The following is a 25,254-nucleotide window of genomic DNA, read 5'->3' as shown; positions in this document are numbered from 1 at the left end:
AACTCAAGGTGGAACATATACAACTTCCTCTACGACAACAATCCTGTAAAGAAGTTTGGGCTTAGAGTGAGCAACTGACCCAAAGTGACTCCGCAAGCTTCCATGATTCCTGATTCGTAACCTTAACCACCTCAACCAACAGATTAGCATCTTCACTTCTTATAACCTTCTTCAATGAAATTTATGATGTACATCACTTAATCTATAGAATCTCTTCATGTTACTCTGTAAATTCAATGTTTATTGGTGATGTAACAGACATTAAAATTAGTTAAATAATTTAAGAGAGCAATGCATACCAAAAGTAATAAAAAAGTAACAAATTATTATTAACCTCTTCATTTCAGATGTGGCCTAAACCCAATATAAACACACTCCCATGACATTTTTGACCTCAAAGCATCTTACATGTTTTCCTGGAATCGGTCCTGATCATATCTGTCAAAGATCTGTTGCCAGGCCAGAATGTTGACCACTCCCACTGCCCCTGTGATTGTCACCATCAGAGTGAGCTTGACCATGTGGCTGACTTGCACCAGCATTATAGTTGCAATCAGTGCCAACACTGCTATGTAGCTGTAGTATTTGGGATTTTCCACACAACCATCCGAAAGCACTGCTGGAACTGTATCATTGACAGTGGTGTAATACTGCTGGCAGCTGAGCTGTTGAAACAAAAGAAAAGGGGTTAGGCTGTCCTTCCCTGTTTTCAATATCCTTATTTTCCACAGTGAAGAAAAAAAATCCTAGCTAAAAGTGTAATATCTGGAGAACTATTAGATACTAGCACATGTTTACAGAAAACATTAAATCTCTTGTGATCACCTAGATTTTTCCAACCAACATATGCTATGCCTACTTACCCCACCCCATGGAAAATCTTTGGTCACTCCTTTCCTTAGGTGCTAAACATAATGCACATAAGCACTAATCATGTCAATTAGTTTCACTAACTGTCACTTCCTGTTGTAGGGATAATTATCCCCATTTCTGTTTGTAATATATATCACTGAACATTCTACATGTGTAGCCCACAGCTTGGCTAATGAACTCTACTCTGGTTTATTCACTTGTGTTTGCTCTAATTTGCTGTGTTTGCTCTAAACTCAGCAAAACTCTGTGTTTGCTCTAATTTCTTTCGGTGTGTGTCCCTGTACTCGGACAAGTAAATCTGGTGTAGAACACATGTTTAATATTTTAAGTTACAGCCACTCTTTCCTCTTCAACCCTTTATCTTTATTTTTAGACTATATTTATTCCTGGTTTTTTTCCTGAAATCATGTAACTTTATACCCTAACAAGTTGAACTGTGATTCATAATACCCACTGTAAAACGATCAGTAACAATAAATAACTAATGCATCATATGCAATACAGTATTGAGCGGTACAGTGGTAGACAGAACAACAGAAAAAAAGGATTTAGGTGTGCCCAGAGCAGGCGACGGCAAAATGAGTAAACACTGTAGCCAGGCACCTATGAAGGCAAACAAAATTCTGGGGTGCATCACTAGAGGATCACCAGCAGGAAAAAGAATGTCCTTCTTGGGGCTTTAGTCAGACCCCATTTGGAACACTATGTCCAGTTCTAGAGACCTCACTTTAAAAAAATATTGATAAGATTGAGTGAATTCAGAGATGGGCAACAAAAATGGGGCAAGGTTTGAGGAACAAAGCATTTGATAATCACATGTCCACCATTCAACAAGAATTAAAAAATTTAAAAAAATAAAGATAATTTTAAAAAATAAATTTTAAAAAAAGCAAAAAACAAAAAAAAATCCTCAAATGCAGATTCAATGGTCTTCTGCTGTCAGTTTTCTCTGTTTTTCTATGCATCCAACTCTTTTCTTTTGATCTATCAAAACAGTTTGTTCAAGCTCAATATGTGTTACATGAAAACAGCCCATATCACCCAAAAGGGCCTTTTAAACCATCAAAGGATTAAAAAAAAAAAAAAAGACCCACCACAGGGCAATCTGAAGATTGGTCTAATTGATTTTTAAACCTTGGATGTTTTCTGATGGATTAACAAAACCTGGACTGATGCTCCTTAGCAAGACTCCATTATCAACGCACCATTTAAAACACGGCCAGCAATGGACAGGAGAAGGAGAAGGCACTGCAATATATAATCCTTGTGCCATTTTTTTTCAGAGAGACAGAAAGAAAAAAAACCACAGCCTTCATTCTCTTCCTCCACCCTTTTGGAAACCTCATCCAAGTTTGCCAGCCTGAAAATAGCAGTATTTCCATATCAGTTTTAGCACAGAATTGCTCAAGGTCTGGCCAATTATTAACAGGTACTAAAAATAATCAACTGCAGCTGGCTTTTTACTAATTTCCCTTAATGATTTCCACTGTACAACTCTTCATACACTTATCAACTCAGCCAGAAAAGAAGTTCACGGCAGGTGTCAATCATATGTCATGCTAAACGGTTTAGGAAAGTGGGGGGTAGCTTCACTGTTCCCTCCTACCACTGGAAAGGAGGACTGGAGAAAAGACCATGGTTTTGATGTGTCAAGTTTTTTTTTTTTTTAATTTGCTTGGAGTCTTGGAGAATGGATGAGGAGGAAGCAAAATATAAAGATTAATCCTTTCTATTATCTGTTCATTAAAATCTATTTTAACACTTTCAATTTTTTCTCACCTCTAGCTAGAAAGCTAGCAGGGTACAATGACATCAAGAAAGAAAAATTGTCTTTTTTTTACAATCTTTGCTTACCATATCTACAATGTCAGCCATGGTTAGGATGAAAATGGCAGACATGGCCCAGGTGTTCCTGGCCCAACGCGTTCTGTCAATCCATGTGGAAAAAGACACGAGCTTTTTAGGGAAAATCTGTATTAATAAAAACACATTATTTCATTTTTTAAATTTATTCTAGCACTGATGTAGCACCCAGCACTGATAGACTATGAAGGAACATGTTAATTTCCTATGGGGAACAGGAATGGAAATGAGACAGTAGTTATGTAATAGTGCCATTTTTTGTATGCCTCAGTCCATAGCATCTTTAGCCATCTCCCTATTAACAATTAATTGCATTTTCTAGAGTCATTCATTCATTGTTGTCCCAAATGCTGCCCAAAATAACAGTCACAAGGAAAGACTTCATAGCACTTCAGTGATGGCTGGATGGTGCTATGACGACACTATAGATTATTAGCAGAAAAATTGCCTCAGTGGCTTTTTACCACTCCAGAGCTCCTGCCAATTATAACAATTGATGATACTGTTTTCCAGATTTTGAGAAGAGAAACATGAAAAAAGGAAAACTGCAATCCTCCCAAATTAAGACTATCAAACACACTGATCCTATCCGCATGAACCATTGCAACTTAAAAAACTTAAGAAGTGGGCTATTTTTTCTATGGGAGGGTGGCTTAAGGGGCAAAATGGATGCCTTAAACTGCTGCAAAATACATTTTCATTTCTGTCTCTTTGTTATTGTTGTTGTTAGTTGCAAAGTTGTGTCCGACCCATCGCAACCTCATGGACAACGTTCCTCCAAGCCTTCCTGTCCTCTTCTATCCTCTGGAGTCCATTTAAGGTCACACCGACTACTTCAGTGACTCCATCCAGCCACCTCGTTCTCTGTCATCCCCTCCTTCTTTTGCCCTCAATCTCTTAAGTCCCCTCAATTAAAACAAGCACAAAATCTGCCCGGCAAATATGGCTGTGCCCACTCAGACTGACTTCACAATGGCACCATCCATACTCAAGATGGAAAGTCATCGAGTTGAAAATACATATGCAGATACAGTCAGGTCCAGAAATATTGGGACATCGACACAATTCTAACATCTTTGGCTCTATACACCACCACAATGGAGTTGGAATGAAACAAACACAATGTGCGTTAACTGCAGACTGTCAGCTTTAATTTGAGAGTATGTACATCCAACTCAGGTGAACAGTGTAGGACTTACAGCAGTTTGTATATCTGCCTCCCACTTGTTAAGGGACCAAAAGTAATGGGACAATTGGCTTCTCAGCTGTTCCATGGCCAGGTGTGTGATATTCCCTCATTACCCCAATTACAATGTGCAGATAAAAGGCCCAGAGTTCATTTCAAGTGTGCTATTTGCATTTGGAATCTGTTGCTGTCAACTCTCAAGATGAGATCCAAAGAGCTGTCACTATCAGTGAAGCAAGCCATCATTAGGCTGAAGAAACAAAACAAACCCATCAGAGAGATAGCAAGAACATTAGGCGTGGCCAAAACAACTGTTTGAAACATTCTCAAAAAGAAGGAATGCACTGGTGAGCTCAGCAACACCAAAAGACCCGAGAGACCACGGAAAACACGTGTGGATGACCGAAGAATTCTTTCCCTGGTGAAGAAAACACCCTTCACAACAGTTGGTCAGATCAAGAACACTCTCCAGGAGGTAGGTGTATGTGTGTCAAAGTCAACAATCAAGAGAAGACTTCACCAGAGTGAATACAGAGGGTTCACCACAAGATGTAAACTATTGGTGAGCCTCAAAAACAGGAAGGCCAGATTAGAGTTTGCCAAACAACATTTTACAAAGCCTTCACAGTTCTGGAACAAGATCCTATGGACATATGAAGCCAAGATCAACTTGTACCAGAGTGATGGGAAGAGAAGAATATGGAGAAGGAAAGGAACTGCTCATGATCCTAAGCATACCACCTCATCAGTCAAGCATGGTGGTGGTAGTGTCATGGCGTGGGCATGTGTGGCTGCCAATGGAACTGGTTCTCTTGTATTTATTGATGATGTGACTGCTGACAAAAGCAGCAGGATGAATTCTGAAGTGTTTCAGGCAATATTATCTGCTCACATTCAGCCAAATGTTGCAGAACTCATTGGACAGCGCTTCACAGTGCAGATGGACAATGACCCAAAGCATACTGCAAAAGCAATCAAAGAGTTTTTAAACGGACAGAACTGGAATGTTATGCAATAGCCAAGTCAATCACCTGACCTGAATCCCATTGAGCATGCATTTCACTTGCTGAAGACAAAACTGAAGGGAAAATGCCCCAAGAACAAGCAGGAACTGAAGACAGTTGCAGTAGAGGCCTGGCAGAGCATCACCAGGGATGAAACCCAGCGTCTGGTGATGTCTATACGTTCCAGACTTCAGGCTGTGATTGACTGCAAAGGATTTGCAACCAAGTATTAAGAAGGGAAAGTTTGATTTATGATTATTATTCTGTCCCATTACTTTTGGTCCCTTAACAAGTGGGAGGCACATATGCAAACTGCTTTAAGTCCTACACCGTTCATCTGAGTTGGATGTACATACCCTTAAATTGAAGCTGACAGTCTGCAGTTAAAGCACATTGTGTTTGTTTCATTCCAACTCCATTGTGGTGGTGTATAGAGCCAAAGATGTTAGAATTGTGTCGATGTCCCCATATTTCTGGACCTGACTGTACATATGCATATAAACAAATATAGGAGTCCTACTATTATAGCTCAGTGGAACTTGAAATAAGAAATATTTTCATAGAAACACAAATATTTTTGGTAGTATAATGAAAAAAACCTTGATCTGGCACTGAAGAATGGCAAAGGATGAGATTTCTGCAATAGTTAACAGTTGTGTGTTTTGAAGGAGATCTTACCCTGGGAAAGATGGCAGCAAGTGAACAAAGAGTCAAGATGAGGAGAAGGATTTCGCCAACAACAAATGTCACATAATTTGCTAGCAGCCTGCAGGAGAATAGGAAATTTAAAAAAACATCAGATACAAAGAAGATCAAAGGGCCTTGATAGTACAGTGGTTTAATGCACCCTGTTATTAACACAGCTGCCTGCAATTTCTGCTGGTTCGAATCTCTCCAAGGCTCAAGGTTGACTCAGCCTTCCATCCTTTCTAAGGTAGGTGAAATGAGGACCCAGTTTGTGGGGGCAATAAGCTGACTTTGTATAAAATATACAAAAGAATGAAGGCTATTGCTTAACGCATTGTAAGCCGCCCTGAGTCTCCGGAGAAGGGCGGCATATAAATCAATTTTTTTAAAAAAAAAAAAGATCAGTATTTTATTCTGATTGCAGAAGCAGTCAAATTCCCTATTATAAAAGAATATTTTGGCACATAATTTTTGGCATTATTTTATATAATTGTTTCATTCTTCTTGCTTGCCACCTATTCCTGAAGGTTCTGGGCAGATAAGATTGATATAAAAAATACTGACATCAACAATATAAAAATGAAAAAAATGCATGTGAAATGCATATGCAAAAATGCATATGTCTGCAATCACCACATTCATGTGCCCACACACCCTCTTTCTGGGCAGGACTAAACAAGTAAGTCTTCACAATTGTCCTAAAACCCAAGAGGCATGAAGCTGACCAAATTTTTGTCAGGAGGGTTTCAAAAGAGAAGGGACAGGTACTAACAATGCCAATTTCCAAGTAACAATCCCATAGGATCTGGAGGAAGTTGATCCTATTTGATCTAGTTTAATGGGCAGATACAAGAAAAGGTGGTTCTTCAGTTAACCAGGTCTGGAACTATAACCTTAAAGGTAACTACAAATATCTTGATGAGCTGGGGTGGTGCAGTGGTTAGAGTGCAGTACTGCAGGCTACTTCCTGATCACCGGCTGCCAGCAGTTTGGCAAATCGAATCTCACCAGGCTCAAGGTTGACTCAACCTTCCATCCTTCTGAGGTTGGTAAAATAAGGACCCAGATTGTTGGGGGCAATATGCTGACTGTAAACCCCTTAGAAAGGGCACTAAAGCACTGTAAAGCGGTATATAAGTCTAAGTGCTATTGCTATTGCTATTTGCACCTGGAAGCTATTTAGCAACTCACACAGCTCTCAAAGCAGAGAGATCATTGCTTTGGCTGGTACTGTAGAGGAAATAGGGAGTGGCCTTGAAGAACAGTGGGAATATCCATTCACAAGCCAATGACCAGACAAATGTGGTTTAAGCCCATTTCAAGGAACAAGCTTAAAATGTCCCATAATTCACATGAAAGGATGGAGAAGGGAAGCATATTCAGACTTGCAAAATTCTATTAACTGTTCTAATAAAAGTAGTTTTGTGCCTGTATGATGTTGGTTTCTTCATCTGGTTTACCCTAGAGGGGTGACAGGTGCATTCTATACTAGCTATAGCTTCCATGTAGAGAATTTTATAGTAATCTCAGTGGGAGGTGACTGACCAGGACTTTTTGAGCCAACATTGCTTGTAATAAGTATATAAAATGAACAAAAATTCTCCTAGTCCCTGCTGTTACTACCTGCTGTTCAAACAGAAGCTGTCAATCTCAGAATTTTCTAAATTTCAGACCTCTGAGCTGGGAAGTACAAGTCCATTCAGAGTCAGGGATTGAATATTCCTGGAATAAATCAGTTATAAACCCAAATCGACTCTGACTTGGGGGTTTTCATTCAGAACCTATTTCTCCCCGTTTAGACCTTATCAGCCTCCAGGCACTGTATCAGCACATTAACCACATTACCTTTCCAGTCTGGTAATGAAATGTTTAATTTCATCCTTGGCACTATAGGTAGTCCTTGACTTACAATCATTCATTTAGCAACTGTTTGAAGTTACAACAGTGCTAAAAGGAATGTTCCTCACAGTCATACCATTATGACTGTGCACTTAGCAACCGGCTCACATTTACAACGGTTGCAGCATCCTTGGATTACGTGATCACCATTTGAAACCTTCGCAACCGGTTTCTGATGAGTCAAATTCAATGGGGGAAGATGGTTTTTTGTATTCACAGCAAAAAGGATTGTAAAATTGGGTGTAGTCACATGATGCCTCACTTAATAATGAATTTTCCAGTCCCAATTGTGGTTGTAAGTCAAGGACTACCTATTTTCTAACAACCCCACTTGAAAAGGGCACAGCATCACAGATCTAGCTGTACTAACCGTGGATCAATGAAGATCTCCACCATAGCAGTAAAGAACAGGACCACACATGAACAGCTGAAGGCAGCTCCACTCTGCTTCTCCTTTTCCACAGAGTAACGTGTCTCCATCTCAGGATCGATGAAACGCATGGATAGGCGATAGGTAGACCTGCCTTTTAGCCTGTCAGATATTTAGAACATGTCAGATATTTAGGATCCTCATCTAGGATGTATCGGATTTTTAGAATAGTAGTAAAATGATAAGCTCTCAGTTCAGTTTCACTGAGACTTCAAGAAAAATCAAATGCCTGCCATTTGAGGGAAATATTCTGCTTGTGAACTTCCAAGGCATCTTATTTAGCCTTAGGAGAATGCTGAACTAGAAGGACCTTTGTTCTGATCCTGCATGGATATTTTTTAACTCCTATCTCAGCAAATAGCTCATCTGCCTCATTCCAGATGAGAATGGCCCATCTATCTCAATTCTGGCATTATCTCTTTGAGGCCTCAGGAACAAAGCAGCTGTTCTGATCACTGTTACATATGAGGCTGCATTTGGTATGTCCCTAAGAAATTCTTTTAAATCCCTCTAATGCTATTTAAGTCCTCATTTTATTTTGAAAAAAAAAAATCCCTTATCAGCTTAAATCATGATTGAAAAGTCAGCTCGCTATGCTGAGGATGGTTTGTTCTTCAGTTTTATACAAGCGTATGAGGACTAAAAGGATGACATATTCTTTAAATGCTGTGTGAAGCTTTTTTAAATAAATAAAATAAAAGTTTATACTGCAGAGACAGAGACCAGATGATGGAAATATTTTCTGAACTAAGTGAATCAGCCCAGTGATTTTCTGAATAGGGGTCCAACAGGGAATAAATACACAAACATAACAAAGAGAATTTGCAGCTTGCAATTGTAAGATAGAGGAAAAGTAGAAAGTAAATACAATAATAAAAACAACTAAAATTAAGTCTCCAGAATACTGTTTCCAACAATACAAAATAGCAACCAAAGCAGAACAAGGACCTGAATCATGGTGAAAGTCTGAAACCACAGCAGTGGTGGACATGATTGAGAGTAAGTGTGATATTCAAACTGGTAGAAGAAGAAAAAAAACACTGGAATGGAGCAAAAAGCACACAATTAGCTCTAAGATGGAAGGAAAAGAGGAGACATACGCCTGGACAGTTTCCCTCTCCAGCAAGGCCTCATTAAGCAATATATTGAGTTCCTGCTCATTTTCTGAAGCATCCACCACTCTCTCTGCTAAGTCGCGTAAGCGAAGACGCCTTCGAGGGTTGGGAAAGGAAGGATTCACTACCTGGATAGAAAAGAAGACAAATCAAAAGTTGCATTTTACTTTCTGCTGAAATTTAATTAAACAAGATTTTGTTTTAAAAAAGCAAAATTTTATTTATTTGTTGCCCATCTTGCAGTTCGAGGTGACTCTGAGCGCTTCTTTACACCATGTACCTCGTCTATTTCTCCACTCCCACCCCACCCATCCCTCAAAGAGGTTCTCTTCCTGCCCGGCCTAACTTCTTCTCTGTTTTTGACCACATGGGCAGTTTTACAAAAAAATCCCCAGTTATTTACCATACAATTTAAACATACAATTTTCCATTTAATTTTTAAATTAAAGTAACTCTTTAAAAACAAGGAACAAGGAAGGGAATGGTAGTCATGTTTCCACACACGGATGACACACAGGGGTGAAATGCTACCAGTTCACTCCAGTTCGGGTGACCCAGTCTTGATAAAAACTACCGGTTTGAATGAACCGGTAGTAAAAAAAAGCTACTGGTTCCTCCAAACCGGTATTTCCGATGATCAGTGTACAGCAGGGTTTAGCTTTGCTAGAAAGCAGGAAATCTGCTTTCTAGCAAAGCTAAACTGCGCTGCACAGCTGATCCTCCCCGCTGTTCTACTTACTTTCCCAAGCCCCCTTTTGGCCTGTACTGCACATGCGCACACACACAGCATGCACCAAAAGGAGGCTTGGGAAGGTAAGTAGAACAGCGGGGGGAATCAGTTGTGCAGCACAGTTTAGTTTTGCTAGAAAGCAGGAAATCCTGCTTTCTAGCAAAGCTAAATCGCACACCACAGCTGATCCCCCCCCCCTCACTTCTACTTACCTTCCCAAGCCTCCTTTTGGTGTATAGTGTGCATGCGAGTGCACATGCAGAGCGCGCATTTGGCGTGCAGTATGCATGTACGGCCAGCGAACCAGTAGCAAACCGGTTCGGATTTCACCACTAATGACACACCAAGGACATAGGCAAAAGATCTACAAAAAAGAATTGTATAACGTGTTCCGTTGAAGTAGTCGGAAATATTGTTGGAAATATTGTTTACATTTCTCAACTTTCTGCTTAGGATGCCACTCACTTACCCTCATTGCTATTTTTACCTGTCTTACTACTATTTTTATTGCAGTTGTAACAGGAGCATATACTTCTGAATGCTTAATTTGACATATTCCCCCTTGTGTGTCACTTTTGTCATGAAACCACCTTGCAATTTTAAACATACACACCACACACATACTTTTTTTCTGTGCTATGCGCAAAGAAAACATATTTGCAATATTTTCTGATTTTGGAAGAGGTGCCACTCAAGTTTTTTTTTAAAAAAATGTATTATACAAACAAATAAATAGAAAATATGGAAAACATTAAATATCAACTCCGTTCAAAGATGCTGTTCAAGAGGCTTTTTCAACAGCATTTTTGGGGCAATCATGAGCGGGATGACTGAGAATCTCCATAGATATCAACTCCACTACAAAATCAAAACATGCAGCAATAAAAAAAAGGGAAAGGGACTAGAAATCACATCATAACCAAAATATTTTTAAAACTGTTACCATATAATGTCAGAGTCATCTTCTTTGTCTCAAAGACTAATTAAAATGTTAGCAAACAATGCATATCAGCAATATTGCAGCAAATCAAGCATAGATTTCTACTTCCAGTTATATATAATAACCCCTTTAGCTAATCTTTGCCCTCAAACCTACAATTCTATTGCTTGATAAGATTCCAATCCTGGGAATATACTGAAGAAAATCATCTACACCCTTAACATATAGCAGTTGACCTAGAGTCATCTTAACATCCTGTTAATATTATCCAAAATGCAACAAAACTAGGACAAGTTCAAACCAAGTAGGTTAAAGGATCAAGTGTGTAATATCTGAAATAGCAAGGTATGCAACCTATATTAGTATAGTATAGTATGCAACCTATATTAAGGCTTCAAGTATACATTAAGCGAACTTAGTGCTTAGTGTACACTTGCTTGATCACTTAGAAGTATACACTGGAGTGCTTAACAATTTTATACTGAATTACACTTATTTTAAAAAACTCGAAACTAATTCCATGGTGCTTAAGGCAAACCGCCATGGATATAACTCAGCTGTAAAGCACACTCTCTGCATGCAAATAGTTTCTTACTATTCCCTAGGCCTAAGTCTAGGAGAAGTGTAACAGATGGCACAAGTCAACAAGCTTGACTGAACTTTATACCGATCCTCATCAGAGGCCTAAAGACAGGCAAGTACTTATTAGTGGGCTTCTTGACACAGAATTCATGTTTGGAACTTTTCTACAAAATTAACCTGATATTCAATGTCTTTTGTTTATCCTCCCTCCCTCACAAGCTGCACCCATGTAAAGGGTTTTTTTAAATTCTGGATTTACTATTCTTAAGCTTCCTGTTAGTTTTTATTACCTGGTTAAGGTCAACTGGTTATTGATTCCATTTTCATTTTTAAAGATTTTATTTTTCAAAAGCATTTTAAAATGTACATTACCCTAGAAGGATTTTAGTAATGATCACTTTTCTATCCACAAAACACCCCCAATCTATGCACGTGCAAATATACATAATTTTAATGTCTATGGAGATTCTCAGTCATCCAGGTCACGGTTGTCCCAAAGATGCTTTTTCAAGAGGCAACTGGACTTTCTGGTTTTTCTTTGAAGACGTTTTGTTTCTCATCCAAGAAGCTTCTGCAGCTCTTCTTCAGCTCAGAACTGAAGAAGTTTCTTCGATGAAAAGTGAAACGTCTTCAAAAATAAAACCCAGAAAAACTAGTTGCCTCTTGAAAAAGTACCTTTGGGACATATTTTTTACTTTTTACATATAAGCAGCTTTTCTTGGAACACATGTCAACGAAGCGTTTATCCTTCTCTATCCATTCTGCCGCTTTACCCTAGTATCCGATTCTTCTGCCTCATCTGGGGTTGTGCAGGTTGTATTAATGCTCCCATTGCATTCTTTGGTGTTGATCAATTGAGGTGAGTTCCCATGGGAGGATGAGACAGATAACTTCTGTAACATGAAACAGAAAAAGAAACAGAACAATGTGTATAGGGCCACTAGGTTATCTAAATTAAGTATCCAAAAGGTATTAGACCTCTTGTCAGAATTTTCTTCTCTAAATGCAGAGAAGTCCCAGTCAAAATAACTTTTGTGTTAGAAAGAAAAACATTCAAGTGCTTAGAATAGCTAATAGCAGCAGCAGCATCAAGGTAATCAATCTGAATTAAAATCAAGCATCAATATGACCTAGTATCATGATGAAGCTAAAAGGAAAAAGATAGATGAGAACATGTTCTTCTCTTTCCTCTGATCCTAACAAAGCTGATATATAATTCCATTCTTTTCAAAGGATCTAGTGAAAGCAATACTCACCACCCCATTGATCCCATTCTTGAGTGCCTGCTTCGGGACTATTATGAGATAGGTGGTAATCCCCTTTTCCTTTAGGTATTCACATCGTGACCCACCATCTCCGGGTTCCACCTCAAATTCTCCTTTTAAGCAGTTCATGGTGCTCTGAGAAATGTGTACACGCCTAAAAGGACCACAGAAAATGCAGTCAGCCTTAATAAAGGAGAAAATGTGAGTGCTGTTGAAGAACAAGATCAGAGAAAAGTCCAGAACCTCAAGGACTTTCAGAATTTATACAAATAGACTATACCACTGTCCTGAAATAATTAGAAAGTATTTTTCAGTATAACATCCCTGATAAATTTTTATTAAGAATTTTGATTCTAATAGTAAAATCTATACCAGCCAAACTTAAAGAAAGAAAAAAGGAAAAAGTGCAAGGAAAAAGAAAAAGGAGAAAAGTAAGAATCTAATAAAGAGAAAAGAAATATGTAAAGAAATTGCTTCCAAATTTCATCACAAGTAACACATTTAGAGGCTTTTCATCACTTCCAGAGTTACAATTATTTCTTCATCTATCATCCAATCCATATCTATAGAGAAGTCCATAAAACACAGTGTTTTCAATTCTGGTGTTAGCAGGAAGTCCCTAAAAGGCTGCCAGTAGTATGTAACAACATATCATCTTTTAACCTTTTTAGACTGTGATTTTTTTGTCTCATATATGTGTGTGTATGTGGGTATATGTATAATGGTTATCTTTTGAGAGCTGAATGCAAAGAAATTTCATTTTAACATATGCCAATTAGTGTACATTTAAAGTGACAATAAAGTTTCTATTCTTTTCTATTCTATTTTAACCTTGTATCAAATAAACAACTTTATATTTCTTCCTTTTACTTCTAACAGTCTCAACAGTTCATTCAGATATTTTCATAGGATTTAATTTCTGTTCATTTCTTCTTTATCTTTAAACCAGATAGGAAAACGTGACAAGATGAACTAATTCTACTTTGCTGTAAGGCTACATTAACAGAATCCTCCAAGTCTGAAAGTACAAACTTTCCATTGTCACTTTTAACTGCTTCATCCATTAAGGTGGGTCTTCCTAGGTCTCTTTCTGACTATGAAGTTCCTGCCTCTCTTGTCTGATTGTTTCCTAGGCAGTATCTCTTCCACTCATGTAGTGGAATGTGTAAATGTCATCCACATATCCCATTACATTTTCCCATCACAAAGAGTGTCGAGCCTCGGTTGGGCTGGCCGAGAAAGAGTTTTTCAGGTCTTTAATAAACCTCTTTTATAAATCCCATAAGAAAAAAATTATCCAGGTGACTTTCTTGGTTTTCCATTTATATTTCCATTTTGATTTTTAAAACATTAGCAGGGTTTTTTGTTTTTTGTATATTCAGTGAGACATCATTTTCCATCATTTTTTTAGCCTGCCATTTGTAAATCCACTTTCAGTACCATCTCTATTTTGTCAGATAAATTTGTTCCATTTCTATCATTTCTTCAGTAATATCTTTTTGATGTAGTCTGTTCATAGAATCAAACATCATGGCTGACACTGTTGATATTATAGCCACTAATTTCTGGCTCCATTCTTCAAAATTCTCCTTTAATATTTTCAATGTTACAACATTTTGCATTATTTTGTAGGTCCAGTTAACTAACACAATATGTGAACTTTATTTTTTTCCCTCTTGTCCTTTCTAGTGTCCAATTTAAAAAATAAAATTACTTATCTTTGTTACATCTTGCAATAACCAAATCAGATCTATTTCCCACAAGAAGCCGTTTGTTTTTTATAATTTATTCCAAAAATCATAGAGTAAAACTTTCTAAGTTCCAAATTTATCTGGACCGTTAATCCAGTTATAACTTTCTAAAATCAAAATCTTACTTGTTGTTTATTTAAATTCTTTACATTCTTAAGCTTATGATTGATTACTTTTTCATTCAGGGTTGAAAAAGAAATCACCTAGTACTTTCAAACTTGACATTCTGAAGGTCTCTAAGCTTAAAAGAAGTTAATAAGTAAATAAGCAATTTCTGAAAGTGATTAGAAAGTAAAATTAGCAAACTTAGTATTCTTTAAAAGGTGCTGATCATGGTTGCAAGCAAGATGGCTATTCCCATCATCTCCCGACACTCACACTGGTGGGAGACTGCTGTCCTGTGGTCTCCTGGCACAGAGCAGCCATCCAGAGCAAATATGGGCAATCTTCCATCCTCTCCTTATCTGGAGAAGTTCCAAGGAACCTGTCTACTCACCAGTTCCTTTGTCTTTGCTACAGTCATCAGTTCTGCTTTTGCAGAGACATCTTCAGTCCATCATTCCTTCCCCTGAACCCCACAATAGTATATTATCACGCATATCTTTCCCATGTTTTATGACACCATTTTCAAAATAAGCGACAACTGGATACTGCCTCAGCACACACAACTATCACAGCTTCACAAACTACAAACTCCTCAAATCAGAGCTAGGAGGCGTTGCTTTTTTATTTGTTGTACCGGTGCTTCAGAATAATTTCCTAACCAAGGACAGACCAACCACTTCCTTAATGGCATTCAGGAAGATGTTAAAAAGTGAGTTGCTTCAGGAAATACTCTAGTTAAGTTCATGAACTCCACTAACTTCTTTCTTAATTTTATTTTTGTAGTTTTATCTGGTTTTGATTTTTATATTTGTTTCACAATTCGTTTGTGTTGTTATTTTAGAGCTGGGGTTTGGTTGTGCCTGTGGCTTATTGGCACATATACTATACTGAATGGTACAATATTTATTGTTAGTAGGGAATGTGCATGCGATATGAACAGGGGTGAAATGCTCCCGGTTCGGACCAGGTCATCCGATCCGGTAGCGATGGCGGCCGGTGGTTCGGAGAACCAGTAGCAAACATCCCTGCCCCCCCCCAGCCCAGCTGAGCCACGCAATCATCAGAGGCTTTTTTTTATTTTTAAAAGCATTTTTTCTACAACCTCTTCGGCCGAAAAAATGCTTTTAAAAGTAAAAAAAAAAGGCTCTGATGATCGCGCGGCTCAGCTGAGATCATCAGAGGCTTTTAAAACCATTTTTTCTACCACCTCTTCGGCCGAAGAGGTGGTAGAAAAAATGCTTTTAAAAGTTAAAAAAAAAAAAAAGTTGGCCACGCCCACCCAGTCACATTACCCCCCACCAAGCCACGCCCACAGAACCGGTAGTAACTACTTTTACATTTCACCACTGGATATGAATATAATTCAGGTTAGTTTATAACTCACTTTCTCTCCATTTTGAAAAGCATAAATGAATGCACGTATGGATTTTAATCCCTGCAATATTAATGCAAAAAACAAAAAAGGACCTTTGCTGAAAGGACATAGGCAATCTAAATCCAATCAGACTGAATAGGGTCAGCTCCTTCCAGGTATTAGAGAGGGCTGTAAAGCACTGTGAAGCGATATATAAGTCTAAGTGCTATATGTGCAAGATTGTGATCAGAAAGGTCTCTGGAAGCAGGTTTTTTCAATCATTGCCTCCATACTTTGGAAGTCTCTCCCCACAGAGATCCCATCTCCTCTTTCCCTCCTAGTTTTCAGAAGGGAGTTCCTCCTACCTAGGATAAGACATGTGAGTGAAGGCTGGAATCTGGTGGGAACATGACCTTCTACATTTTCTGTTTATTTTTACTGATTTTGTCAATTTTGCTTTTGTAAGGGCTTTATATTTACTATTTTTCAGAAGGTTGTTTTTACCAGGTTGTTTGCCACCCAGAGCCTATCCAAGAATGGTAGCATACAAATGCAATGTAATGCAATGCAATGCAATGCATAATATGTGTTTATACATTTCTAAGTGATCCTGAAGCATATCCTAAGAACAGGTACCTTGTTTTTACTGCAAAACAGTGAGTCTAGCTGCTAGTTTAAAATAAATACTGCCCTAGACCTGGATGGTGTTTTCAACAGAAGATCTGGTTTTGGATTTTTTAAGTTTGCAGTATTAACTTGCCTTCTAAACACAAGTTAGAACTGTATGATTCTTTGTAACGTGTTTATAACAACAGTCCTGAAAAAAACCAGTCCTTAGGAGGCACTTACCCGGGGATGCCACCTGCTTCCATCTTGTTAGCTACAGTTACATCTGTAGACCATACATCATACTGCCAACGTTTCTGCCCTAGGACTCCACCAAGGACAGTGCCGCTGTGCACCCCCACACGCATGTCCACGTCTGTTTTTGTCTTCTCTCGTACGTAGCTATAGAGGAATAAATTAATAATAAGCAATATTTATCTCAAAAGAATGGTTATTTCCTGTTTCTGTACTTGAGAAGGCTTTGCTATGGCTGCTTTTATTGTGCGTAGAGCTTCATTGCTGCTAAGGGCGGTAGGAAGGAAAAGAAAATAAACAAGCAATATGAGGTTGCTATAATTGTTTAGGTTTTTTCTCCTTCTATCCTGGCTACTTTTTAAAGAGGGACAATTGAGAGCGTGTTAACAAACTGCATCACTGTTTGGTTTGGTGGCAGCAGTGCCTCAGATAGAAAGTCCATTCAGAGAGTGGTAAGGATAGCCGAGAAGATTATAGGAAGCTCGCTTCCTGTTATTCAGGATACTGCTTATAAGCACTATGTGCTTAGAGCTCAAAGCATTGTTAGAGACCCCACACACTCAGTTTACGGTCTGTTTCTGTTGCTCCCCTCTGGGAGGAGGTTTCGAAGTATTTCTAGCAGGACTTCCAGATTCTGTATCAGCTTTGTTCCCTATGCCATCCATCTGGTAAACTTGCAAGATTTGTTTCTCTTGCCATGTCTATGTATACATCCGAACTAGACTGTGTTGTTTCTCCTTGTCATATAATATATGTGGGTACATGCATAATTTTGTATTTATTTATTTATCTTGTCATTTTTATGCTTATATTAGAGGTCCCTTTGAGAGCTTTATGCAATGTAATTTCATTTTAATGAATGCCAATTAGTGTACATTCAAAGTGACAATAAAGTTATTCTAAGTCTAAGGTTTCATTAAGGGAACACAAAGCTCCCCAATATAGTAGTCTCCAGATGTGGGTAAACTACAAGGGCCCTAAATCTCAGCCATCATGGACAAACTCTGGTTTTGAAGAGGATTTGAATACAGGAATAGGCACACTAGTAAAAATTAATTCTAAATGCAAGATATGGCTTTTTACATAGCACGGGGGGAAAGCAATAACTTGGTAACAGCTATTTCTTTACAGTTCAAGGATCCCCTGTGAAACCTTGACCATTTAGATAGGGCTGGAAAAACTGTGTCGAAAAAGTGTGATGAGCTCTATTACTGTCAACAATCCTAGTTTAGAGCACTAAGGAAATATAGTTTTGTTTATTCTTATGAAATCTGAACTTCTGCCAGATTCCAAAGATTGCCTAATAACCAAGTTCTTCTTTTCTCCTCTCTTGTATTTCTCTAGCTTGTTTCTATAATTGAGTTGTAAAACTAATTTCAGTGTTGCTATTCCTGTAATTTCCCATAAATACTTATTTTCAAGACCAAAATTTTCCGTTCCTAAGACTTTTCTAAGCATGGAAGTTTGTTTTACAGAGAGGCAAAATTAGCTGGAATGATATTGTTTAGTTATCATGGTGAGTGGAAAAAAGACCAGGAAACATTTTTTTCTGAATCTCCAGCTGGAAAAGATAAACTAAGATGAAAATTTACAGTTCAGAAGCAACCACACTTAGGGGAAGATTTCTACACAATTAACCTTTAGGTGAAAAATATGCAAGGATACATCAGGAAATAATGATATAATAAATATTACTGTCTTTAAATACGGTAAGACAACAGAGAAGAGAAAAAGAGTTCTGCAATCAAATAGAGAATCTTGCAGTGAGGCTTATTTATGCATTTATTAAATTTATTTGCCACCCATCTCACTCCTGCAGCTCTATGATTTTAATAAATTACATAAAGCAAATGAACTAAGCAAATATGGCTCTCACATCTGTAATTCAATAAAGTTCTTATAAAACAATATATTTCACACAAAAAATATTCCTTGGCAACTTCATAAAACAAGGGTTTTTCATGTGGGAAAAAGAAAAAACCATGAATGAAAAAAAAAAAAAGACAACATCCCAGGCTGCAAAAATCAAAAAACAGCATGCAAATTTGCAAATTGTGAAGTTTGCTTACGAAATAGCTTCCACCATAGCAAGACCCATCATGATTGAGCAAACAGCATGGTCTTCACGGTAGTCTGGCAATCCACAGATACAGTAGTAGCAGTCACCCAGAATCTTGATACGCAGTTGATGGTATTTCTGTAAGAATGCCATTTTTAAATAAAAAGTAAAGGTTTAGGATTTTCAGGTCTCAGAAACCTGCAATTTACTTTTAAACCTATTGTTGAAAAAGTTGCCATGGGTTCCTTGCCTCATTCATCCTCTGACCCAAAATAGCACTAGCAATAGCACGTAGACTTATATATATATGTGTATGTATATATGCATATACCACATCACAGTGCTTGACGCCCTCTCTAAGCGGTTTACAGAGTCAGTCTATTGCCCCCAACAATCTGGGTCCTCATTCTACCCACCTTGGAAGGATGGAAGGCTGAGTCAACCTTGAGCCTGATGAGATTCGAACTGCCAAATTGCAGGCAGCTGGCAGAAGTAGCCTGCAGTACTGCACTCTAACCACTGCGCCACCACAGCTCTTTCGATTACGGTGTAGCACACTACAGATCCCTAGTTGATAATATGACTCCAATTTTTTTTTTTATTTATTTATTTTTATATGCCGCCCTTCTCCGGAGACTCAGGGCAGTTTACAATGCATTAAGCAATAGCCTTCATACTTTTGTATATTTTATACAAAGTCAGCTTATTGCCCCCACAAACCAGGTCCTCATTTTACCCACCTTAGAAAGGATGGAAGGCTGAGTTGACCTTGAGCCTGGTGAGAATTGAACTCGCAGTAATTGCAGGCAGCTGGATGTTAAATGCTGCCTTAGTAGGAGGCATTAGCCTCCTACGCCACTCAGGCTCCTTTATGATTCTGTTATGGAACCATAATACAAAAGGGGGAAAAAAGGCAAGCAATATTTTAGGCTGCCTCAAGAGGTACGCTGTACTTTTGAAGTTATCACAAATAATAATTCATTTTATTCTTCATGGCTCAAGCACTATCTCATGTTCTGAGTATGATAGCACAAGAAATATTCAGATAAATGAGAGAATGTTCAGAGAAGAATATAATATGAATGATCAGGGAATTGCAAACTAAACCATATGGCAAGATTGAAAAACTGAGGGAACTGCATATGTTTAGCTTGAGAAGATGGGGGAAGGGAAATAGATGTAATCATATGTTTCTAATACATGAATGGATGTCACATGAAATTAGATCAAACCAGATGGTTTTTCTAAATTGCTACAATTTTCCAATGGTTCTCCAGTTGGGATTCAGATCATGAAACTCTTAAAGCGGCTACAATTTTTAGGAACATGTGGTAGTCTGAAACTGCCTTAATGAATAGCAGAGTTCATTAAAGTCTTCAAGCAAAGTTTGAAGCCCTTCTAAACCACTTTTAAAGCATGCACAACCCTAATATTTATTCAAAGTTATAATCAGTAATCAACTCAAATTAGTTTTTTTTTAATTTTCTACCTTGATTAATTTAGACAAACATCATTTTATATATTGATTCTTCAACTCACAAATTTAAACTTATATGCAACTTTAATACTAAAGACAGAAATTTAGAAATGGTCAACATTAAACTGCAAAAAGATTTCTATATTAAATATTGCTGATAGTGTGTCACAAGTTACTCAAAACCCTGAAATATTGAAAATCAGTCAACTATCATAATTGGGCATTCGTTTATTTACTTATTGTTTGTATACAGTGTATACCAACAAGCGAAGTCAATGAGGAAACTGGCAGGAGGTTGCAAGCCTGGTCACGTGATGTCTTGCTTAATGACTGTGGCAGAAAAGGTAATAAAATTGGGTAAAGTGATGTGTCACTTAATGACCATCCCACTTAACAATGAATCCCACTTGGATTTAAAGCAGGAAAACTATTTCAGAACACAGGAGTTGCTCAGATAATCTTTTCTGACAATTCCTTGTAGCATTTGTGTGTTTTTCTGGGGTCACATAATTGTTCCCTCTTGTAGCAGCATGATCGCAAGAAAACATCTGGTTTAAGAAGTTGTCAAGAGAAGTTACATGAACACTACTGTGTATTTCAAAGCAGCTTTTACCTTCTGGCAAAAGTAAATAATCAAACATCTACTGGAATGTGCTTCTACCTTCATAGTTCACGAAACAGTCCCCAAACCTTCATATACTATATTCATTTCCTAACATTGTACAATTTTTTTTAATATTGTACAAAAAGCAACAGTGGGAAAATACAGGGGGAATTACATGTATAACATGCTGACATCTGAAATCTCTATAACCTTTCATGAAGAAGATAGATCGATACAATACAATACAATCTACAATAATTTACAGATTACTGAAATATTCATTTCTAGTAAGTAAGAGAATAATTTTGGCAAAATCCAAATTGGATAAGATAGCTCCACATTTGGGGTAAAAGAATTTGGAGGCTTTATTTCTTATATTTTCTGAAATGAAATCTCATAATTAATTAATTGTCACTATATAATTAAATAACATTGTAATAAATGCTAAAGTAGAGTTTTCAGTTTGTTTACTCTTTAGCATAGTTAATCTAAGTAATTTCTCAAGATAATGAAATAATTAATTATAGGTGATAGCAATAATACCCTGCAAAATTAATTAATTAATTAATTTGACAAGCAAACAACTCCAAAAGAGATATGGCTGCTAATACAAAATAATTATCATGAATTGAAGAAAAAATTAGTGTGCAGTAAATCTAAACTAATTTGTGAAATAATTCTTATTCCAATGCTCATTATAGTAACATCCATAAACACATGTACAGGGTAGTCCTCGACTTACAACAGTTCATTTAGTGACCGTTTGAAGTTACAACGGCACTGAAAAACGTGACTTATAATTATTTTTCACACTTATGACTGTTGCAGCATCCCCATGGTCACGTGATTTACATCTGGATGCTTGACAACTGGTTCATACTTATGACGGTTGCAGTGTCCCGGGGTCATGTGATCATCTTTTGTGACCTTCTGACAAGCAAAGTCAATGGGGAAGTCAGATTCACTTAACAACCATGTTGCTAACTTAATAACTGCAGTGATTCACTTAACAAACCTGGCAAGAAAAGTTGTAAAACAGGGCAAAACTCACTTAACAAATTTCTCAGTTCACAACATAAATTCTGGGCTCAATTGTGGTCCTAAGTCAAGAACTGCTTGTACTTTAAATAGCTGGCATAATCATATACTGTAGCAGCTTCATTCTCCTATATTGTCTTTAGTCCTATTTATGAGATTTAATCCTTGTGCAAACATTGCCCTCCAGATGCATTTCACTACAGCTTCCATAGTCCTAGCCAGATGGCTGAGAAAACAAATGGATAGTCAAATCAAATCTCTCAAGCAATGCTATAGAAACCTTATAATTAAAAAGTACTAAATCTATCCTGTTCTGATATTTGAATACATTTAACAATGACATCAGCTGGGCACAGAATCTTGTTTGGAAGTTGAATATATGGCAGTAAGATATATTTATTTACCAGAACTCTCAGTATAATCTCAAAAAAATGGGTTTTTTTCTTATTTCTAAATATGTAATTTCAGCCAGATTTTTAAATATATAGATATAGATATAGATATATATAGAATAGCTCTTTGGCAAGAACACTTTAAAAATAGAGAAAAAAAGCAGAAGAGCAGGAAAGCTTAACCTCATCTCAGGTAAATCTTCTCCCGTTATATTGGTGCTTGTATATCAGAATTGTGTTTGTCTGCTTCTTCTCCATTTTAATTTGCTCAAACTGCATAAAGCCATAATTAAAAATAAGAAGGGTAGTTTGGGTTGAATTACACACAATTTGCTCCGAAGATCTAAAGGATTTCCAGAATTATATGTAAGTAAATAATCAAGATTGATCAAGAAACTCACAGCTGCTAGTTTATCAAATCGAGCAAAGAGTTCGTTCAAAAGTTTCACCAATTCCTGGGCACTGCATGAGGATGACAGCTGCGTAAAGCCTACGATGTCAGCAAAAAGGATGCTGTAGAATGAAAGACATGAGAGCCAAAACAGGTGAGATGTCATTTAACTTAGCTGCAGCAAAAACAATTTATGATGTTGTACCATTTGATTTATTAATCTCTCATCTGAGTCTCAGTGTCATCAGTTCCTTGATATTTCTGCTTTAACTCCATATTGATGTTTACTAGCTTCTTCTATTTCAGAAGTGTTTAAGACATCAGGGGTTGCAACTAACTCCCAATTGTGTGAAAGGTCACAAGATCTGCTACTTAAATAACACAGTGAAATGATTACCTATTTTTGTTCAGTTTTTATGAAGTGTGTTGGGAACAGGAGGCCTCCCAGTGTCACATTATTCCATTCCCATTCTTAAAACTATCACCACCGCTAAGTCCAATATTTGGCTGTTAGGATTTCACTGGTACAGGTTTAAGGTGCTTGCTGGAGAAATGCAAACCAGTTTGCATAGAGTGTCATGAAGAAAACAATTGCCTACTTTTGCTCTGTTGTTTTATTCCAACACTAAGCACAATAATTATATTATTCCTTCTGCTTCTGAGCTGCATGTTATGTTGTGATGAATTTGGAAAGTTATTTTGTTTGAATTGTGCTTTGTGTCATAGCTGAATTACGCAATTACCTTTTCCTGTGGAGACACTCATTGTGCTCATAAAGATTTACTTCAAATAATGGCTTAGCATTGAATTTTATTTTCTCTTATTGTGTACTGATCCAGGAAATGGCCTTGTCAGTACCAGCAAATCATCTATAGCAGGGGGTCCCAACCTGTGGGCCATGTGAGTGGCTGATCAGTGCGTGCATATGTGCTCGCGGCCATCCCCCCAGTCGCACTAGTGTTGCCTTAAGCATCACATAAGCATCATATAAGCGTTGCCACAAGTGTCATGTGGATGCTAGCATTGCCGCAAGTGTCACATGAGCACTAGTGTTGCTGCAAGCATCGTGCACACTTGCGGCCCTGTTTGCACAGGGTGGCATTCGTGCATGTGCGATGTAAGTGTATGGGTAAAGTTGCCTGCCCCTCCCCTCCTCCGTGTCACCAACCCAGAAAGATTGGGGAAGTCTGATCTACAGAATATCTTCCTTAAAAGAGCCACATTCGTTACCTGACATTTTCATGACGGTACATATACATGGTGTTGAACTGTTGCAATTCTTTTTGGCTTGCATCTTTCTTCATATCCTTCAGCATTTCATCTGCTACATGTCTGGGCAAAATTGAAAGCATCAAACTTTCCTAAAACGGAAAAATAAATAGACGTATTGAAAAGATGGAAGAATTATTAAAAGAGAGATTAAAACTGTAGCAGATTACACCAGAAGCATGTAGAAGAGATTTCAGCTACCGTGGGGATTTTTCCTTATCTCAAAGTGAGAAAGAAAAAAAGCTCAAAATCATGTCTTTCGTGCAGAAATGTTCCTCCAGATATGAACGATTTGGTAGTGCCTGCTCCAGACTCTGATGACTTATGTACTGCCAGGAAGAACCTGTCAGCAGCATCTATCACAGTGGCCTTCTGGGCCAATTGTCACGATAAAGAACTTTTGTAGTAATTCTTGTTTTATCACCAACTGATCTGGCATGGATTATCACATCCTGAAATCCTCTCCCATACAATGAACGTATATATATCTGTGGAGCAGAAGAGGTAGGAGATCTGACTCATATATTATTCAGTTGCTTTTATATAAGGGAGCGAGAGATAAGTACCTAGATTCACATATTAAACATATGGCCCAGTAGGAGGCCTATATTAAAACAACATACCGCATGTTTGGCCAGTATCTGAAAACGACATTAATACAGCACAATTTCTGACTAAAGTGGTCTGATTGAGATCGGCATATGTGGGCCTGATTGGGGTAGATTGTAGGGGTGATAAAGAAATATAATTTTATGTCATTCTATTTTACCTCTTTATGTATTAAATTATTAGATTTTATCCTATAACTATTGTATTTTACCCCACTCTCATTTTAAATTGTTTGTTTAGAATTTTATTGGTAATATGTGTTTGAACCTGTATGTTGATATGGCCTATACTATATAGGCTAATCAATAAATTGTGCACACACACACACACACTGAAATCATGAGAGTGGCTTCTGGCAGCTGATAGTTAGGAATCATGAAGGAAAAGCAGCACTCAAATTGACGTATCGCAAAAGGCAATTAAAGGAGTGCCACGTGTTCTGCATTATGGCTTCTGACCCAGTCCTAAAGATCAGGGGTGGGTTCTAAATTTTTTTACTACCGGTTCTGTGGGCGTGGCTTATTTTGTGGGTGTGGCTTGGTGGAGGGGGTGACTGGGTGGGCATGGCCAACTTTTTTTTTTTTACTTTTAAAAGCATTTTTTCTACAATCTTAAGACATTGCAGAAAAAAATGCTTTTAAAAGCCTCTGACGATCAGGCAACTCAGCTGGGATCACCAGAGGCTTTTAAAGACATTTTTTTAGAAGCCTCTGATGATCAGGCAACGCAGCTGGGATTACCAGAGGCTTTTAAAGACATTTTTTAGAAGC

General features: G+C 37.7%; 2 protein-coding genes across 6 annotated transcripts in view; one reads left to right on the top strand and one right to left on the bottom strand.

Annotated features, from left to right (window-relative positions):
* CENPO (centromere protein O) overlaps nt 1–326 on the top strand; it is a 29,218-nt gene extending 28,892 nt beyond the window's left edge. For all 4 annotated transcript variants that reach the window (XM_087883328.1, XM_034421275.2, XM_087883329.1 and 1 more), the window contains exon 8: nt 9–326. The gene's annotated coding sequence lies outside the window, so the exon portion shown is untranslated. The remainder of the gene's footprint in view (nt 1–8) is intronic.
* Nucleotides 1–25,254, bottom strand: part of ADCY3 (adenylate cyclase 3) — an 83,367-nt gene that overhangs the window by 9,495 nt on the left and 48,618 nt on the right. For both annotated transcript variants that reach the window (XM_034421272.3, XM_034421273.3), the window contains exons 5-15: nt 23,837–23,967; nt 22,617–22,728; nt 18,715–18,842; nt 16,634–16,792; nt 12,566–12,728; nt 12,083–12,202; nt 9,043–9,185; nt 7,883–8,044; nt 5,605–5,692; nt 2,728–2,844; nt 409–665 (exon numbers count right to left, since the gene is read on the bottom strand). In XM_034421272.3, the coding sequence (XP_034277163.1) occupies nt 409–665; nt 2,728–2,844; nt 5,605–5,692; nt 7,883–8,044; nt 9,043–9,185; nt 12,083–12,202; nt 12,566–12,728; nt 16,634–16,792; nt 18,715–18,842; nt 22,617–22,728; nt 23,837–23,967 (1,580 nt within the window). The remainder of the gene's footprint in view (nt 1–408; nt 666–2,727; nt 2,845–5,604; nt 5,693–7,882; nt 8,045–9,042; nt 9,186–12,082; nt 12,203–12,565; nt 12,729–16,633; nt 16,793–18,714; nt 18,843–22,616; nt 22,729–23,836; nt 23,968–25,254) is intronic.

This window comes from Pantherophis guttatus, chromosome 1 (assembly GCF_059756535.1).
Source record: "Pantherophis guttatus breed Tessera chromosome 1, ASM5975653v1, whole genome shotgun sequence".
NCBI lineage: Eukaryota > Metazoa > Chordata > Lepidosauria > Squamata > Colubridae > Pantherophis > Pantherophis guttatus.
Note: the sequence above shows the minus strand (reverse complement) of the source record. Positions and strands in the feature narration are given on the sequence as shown.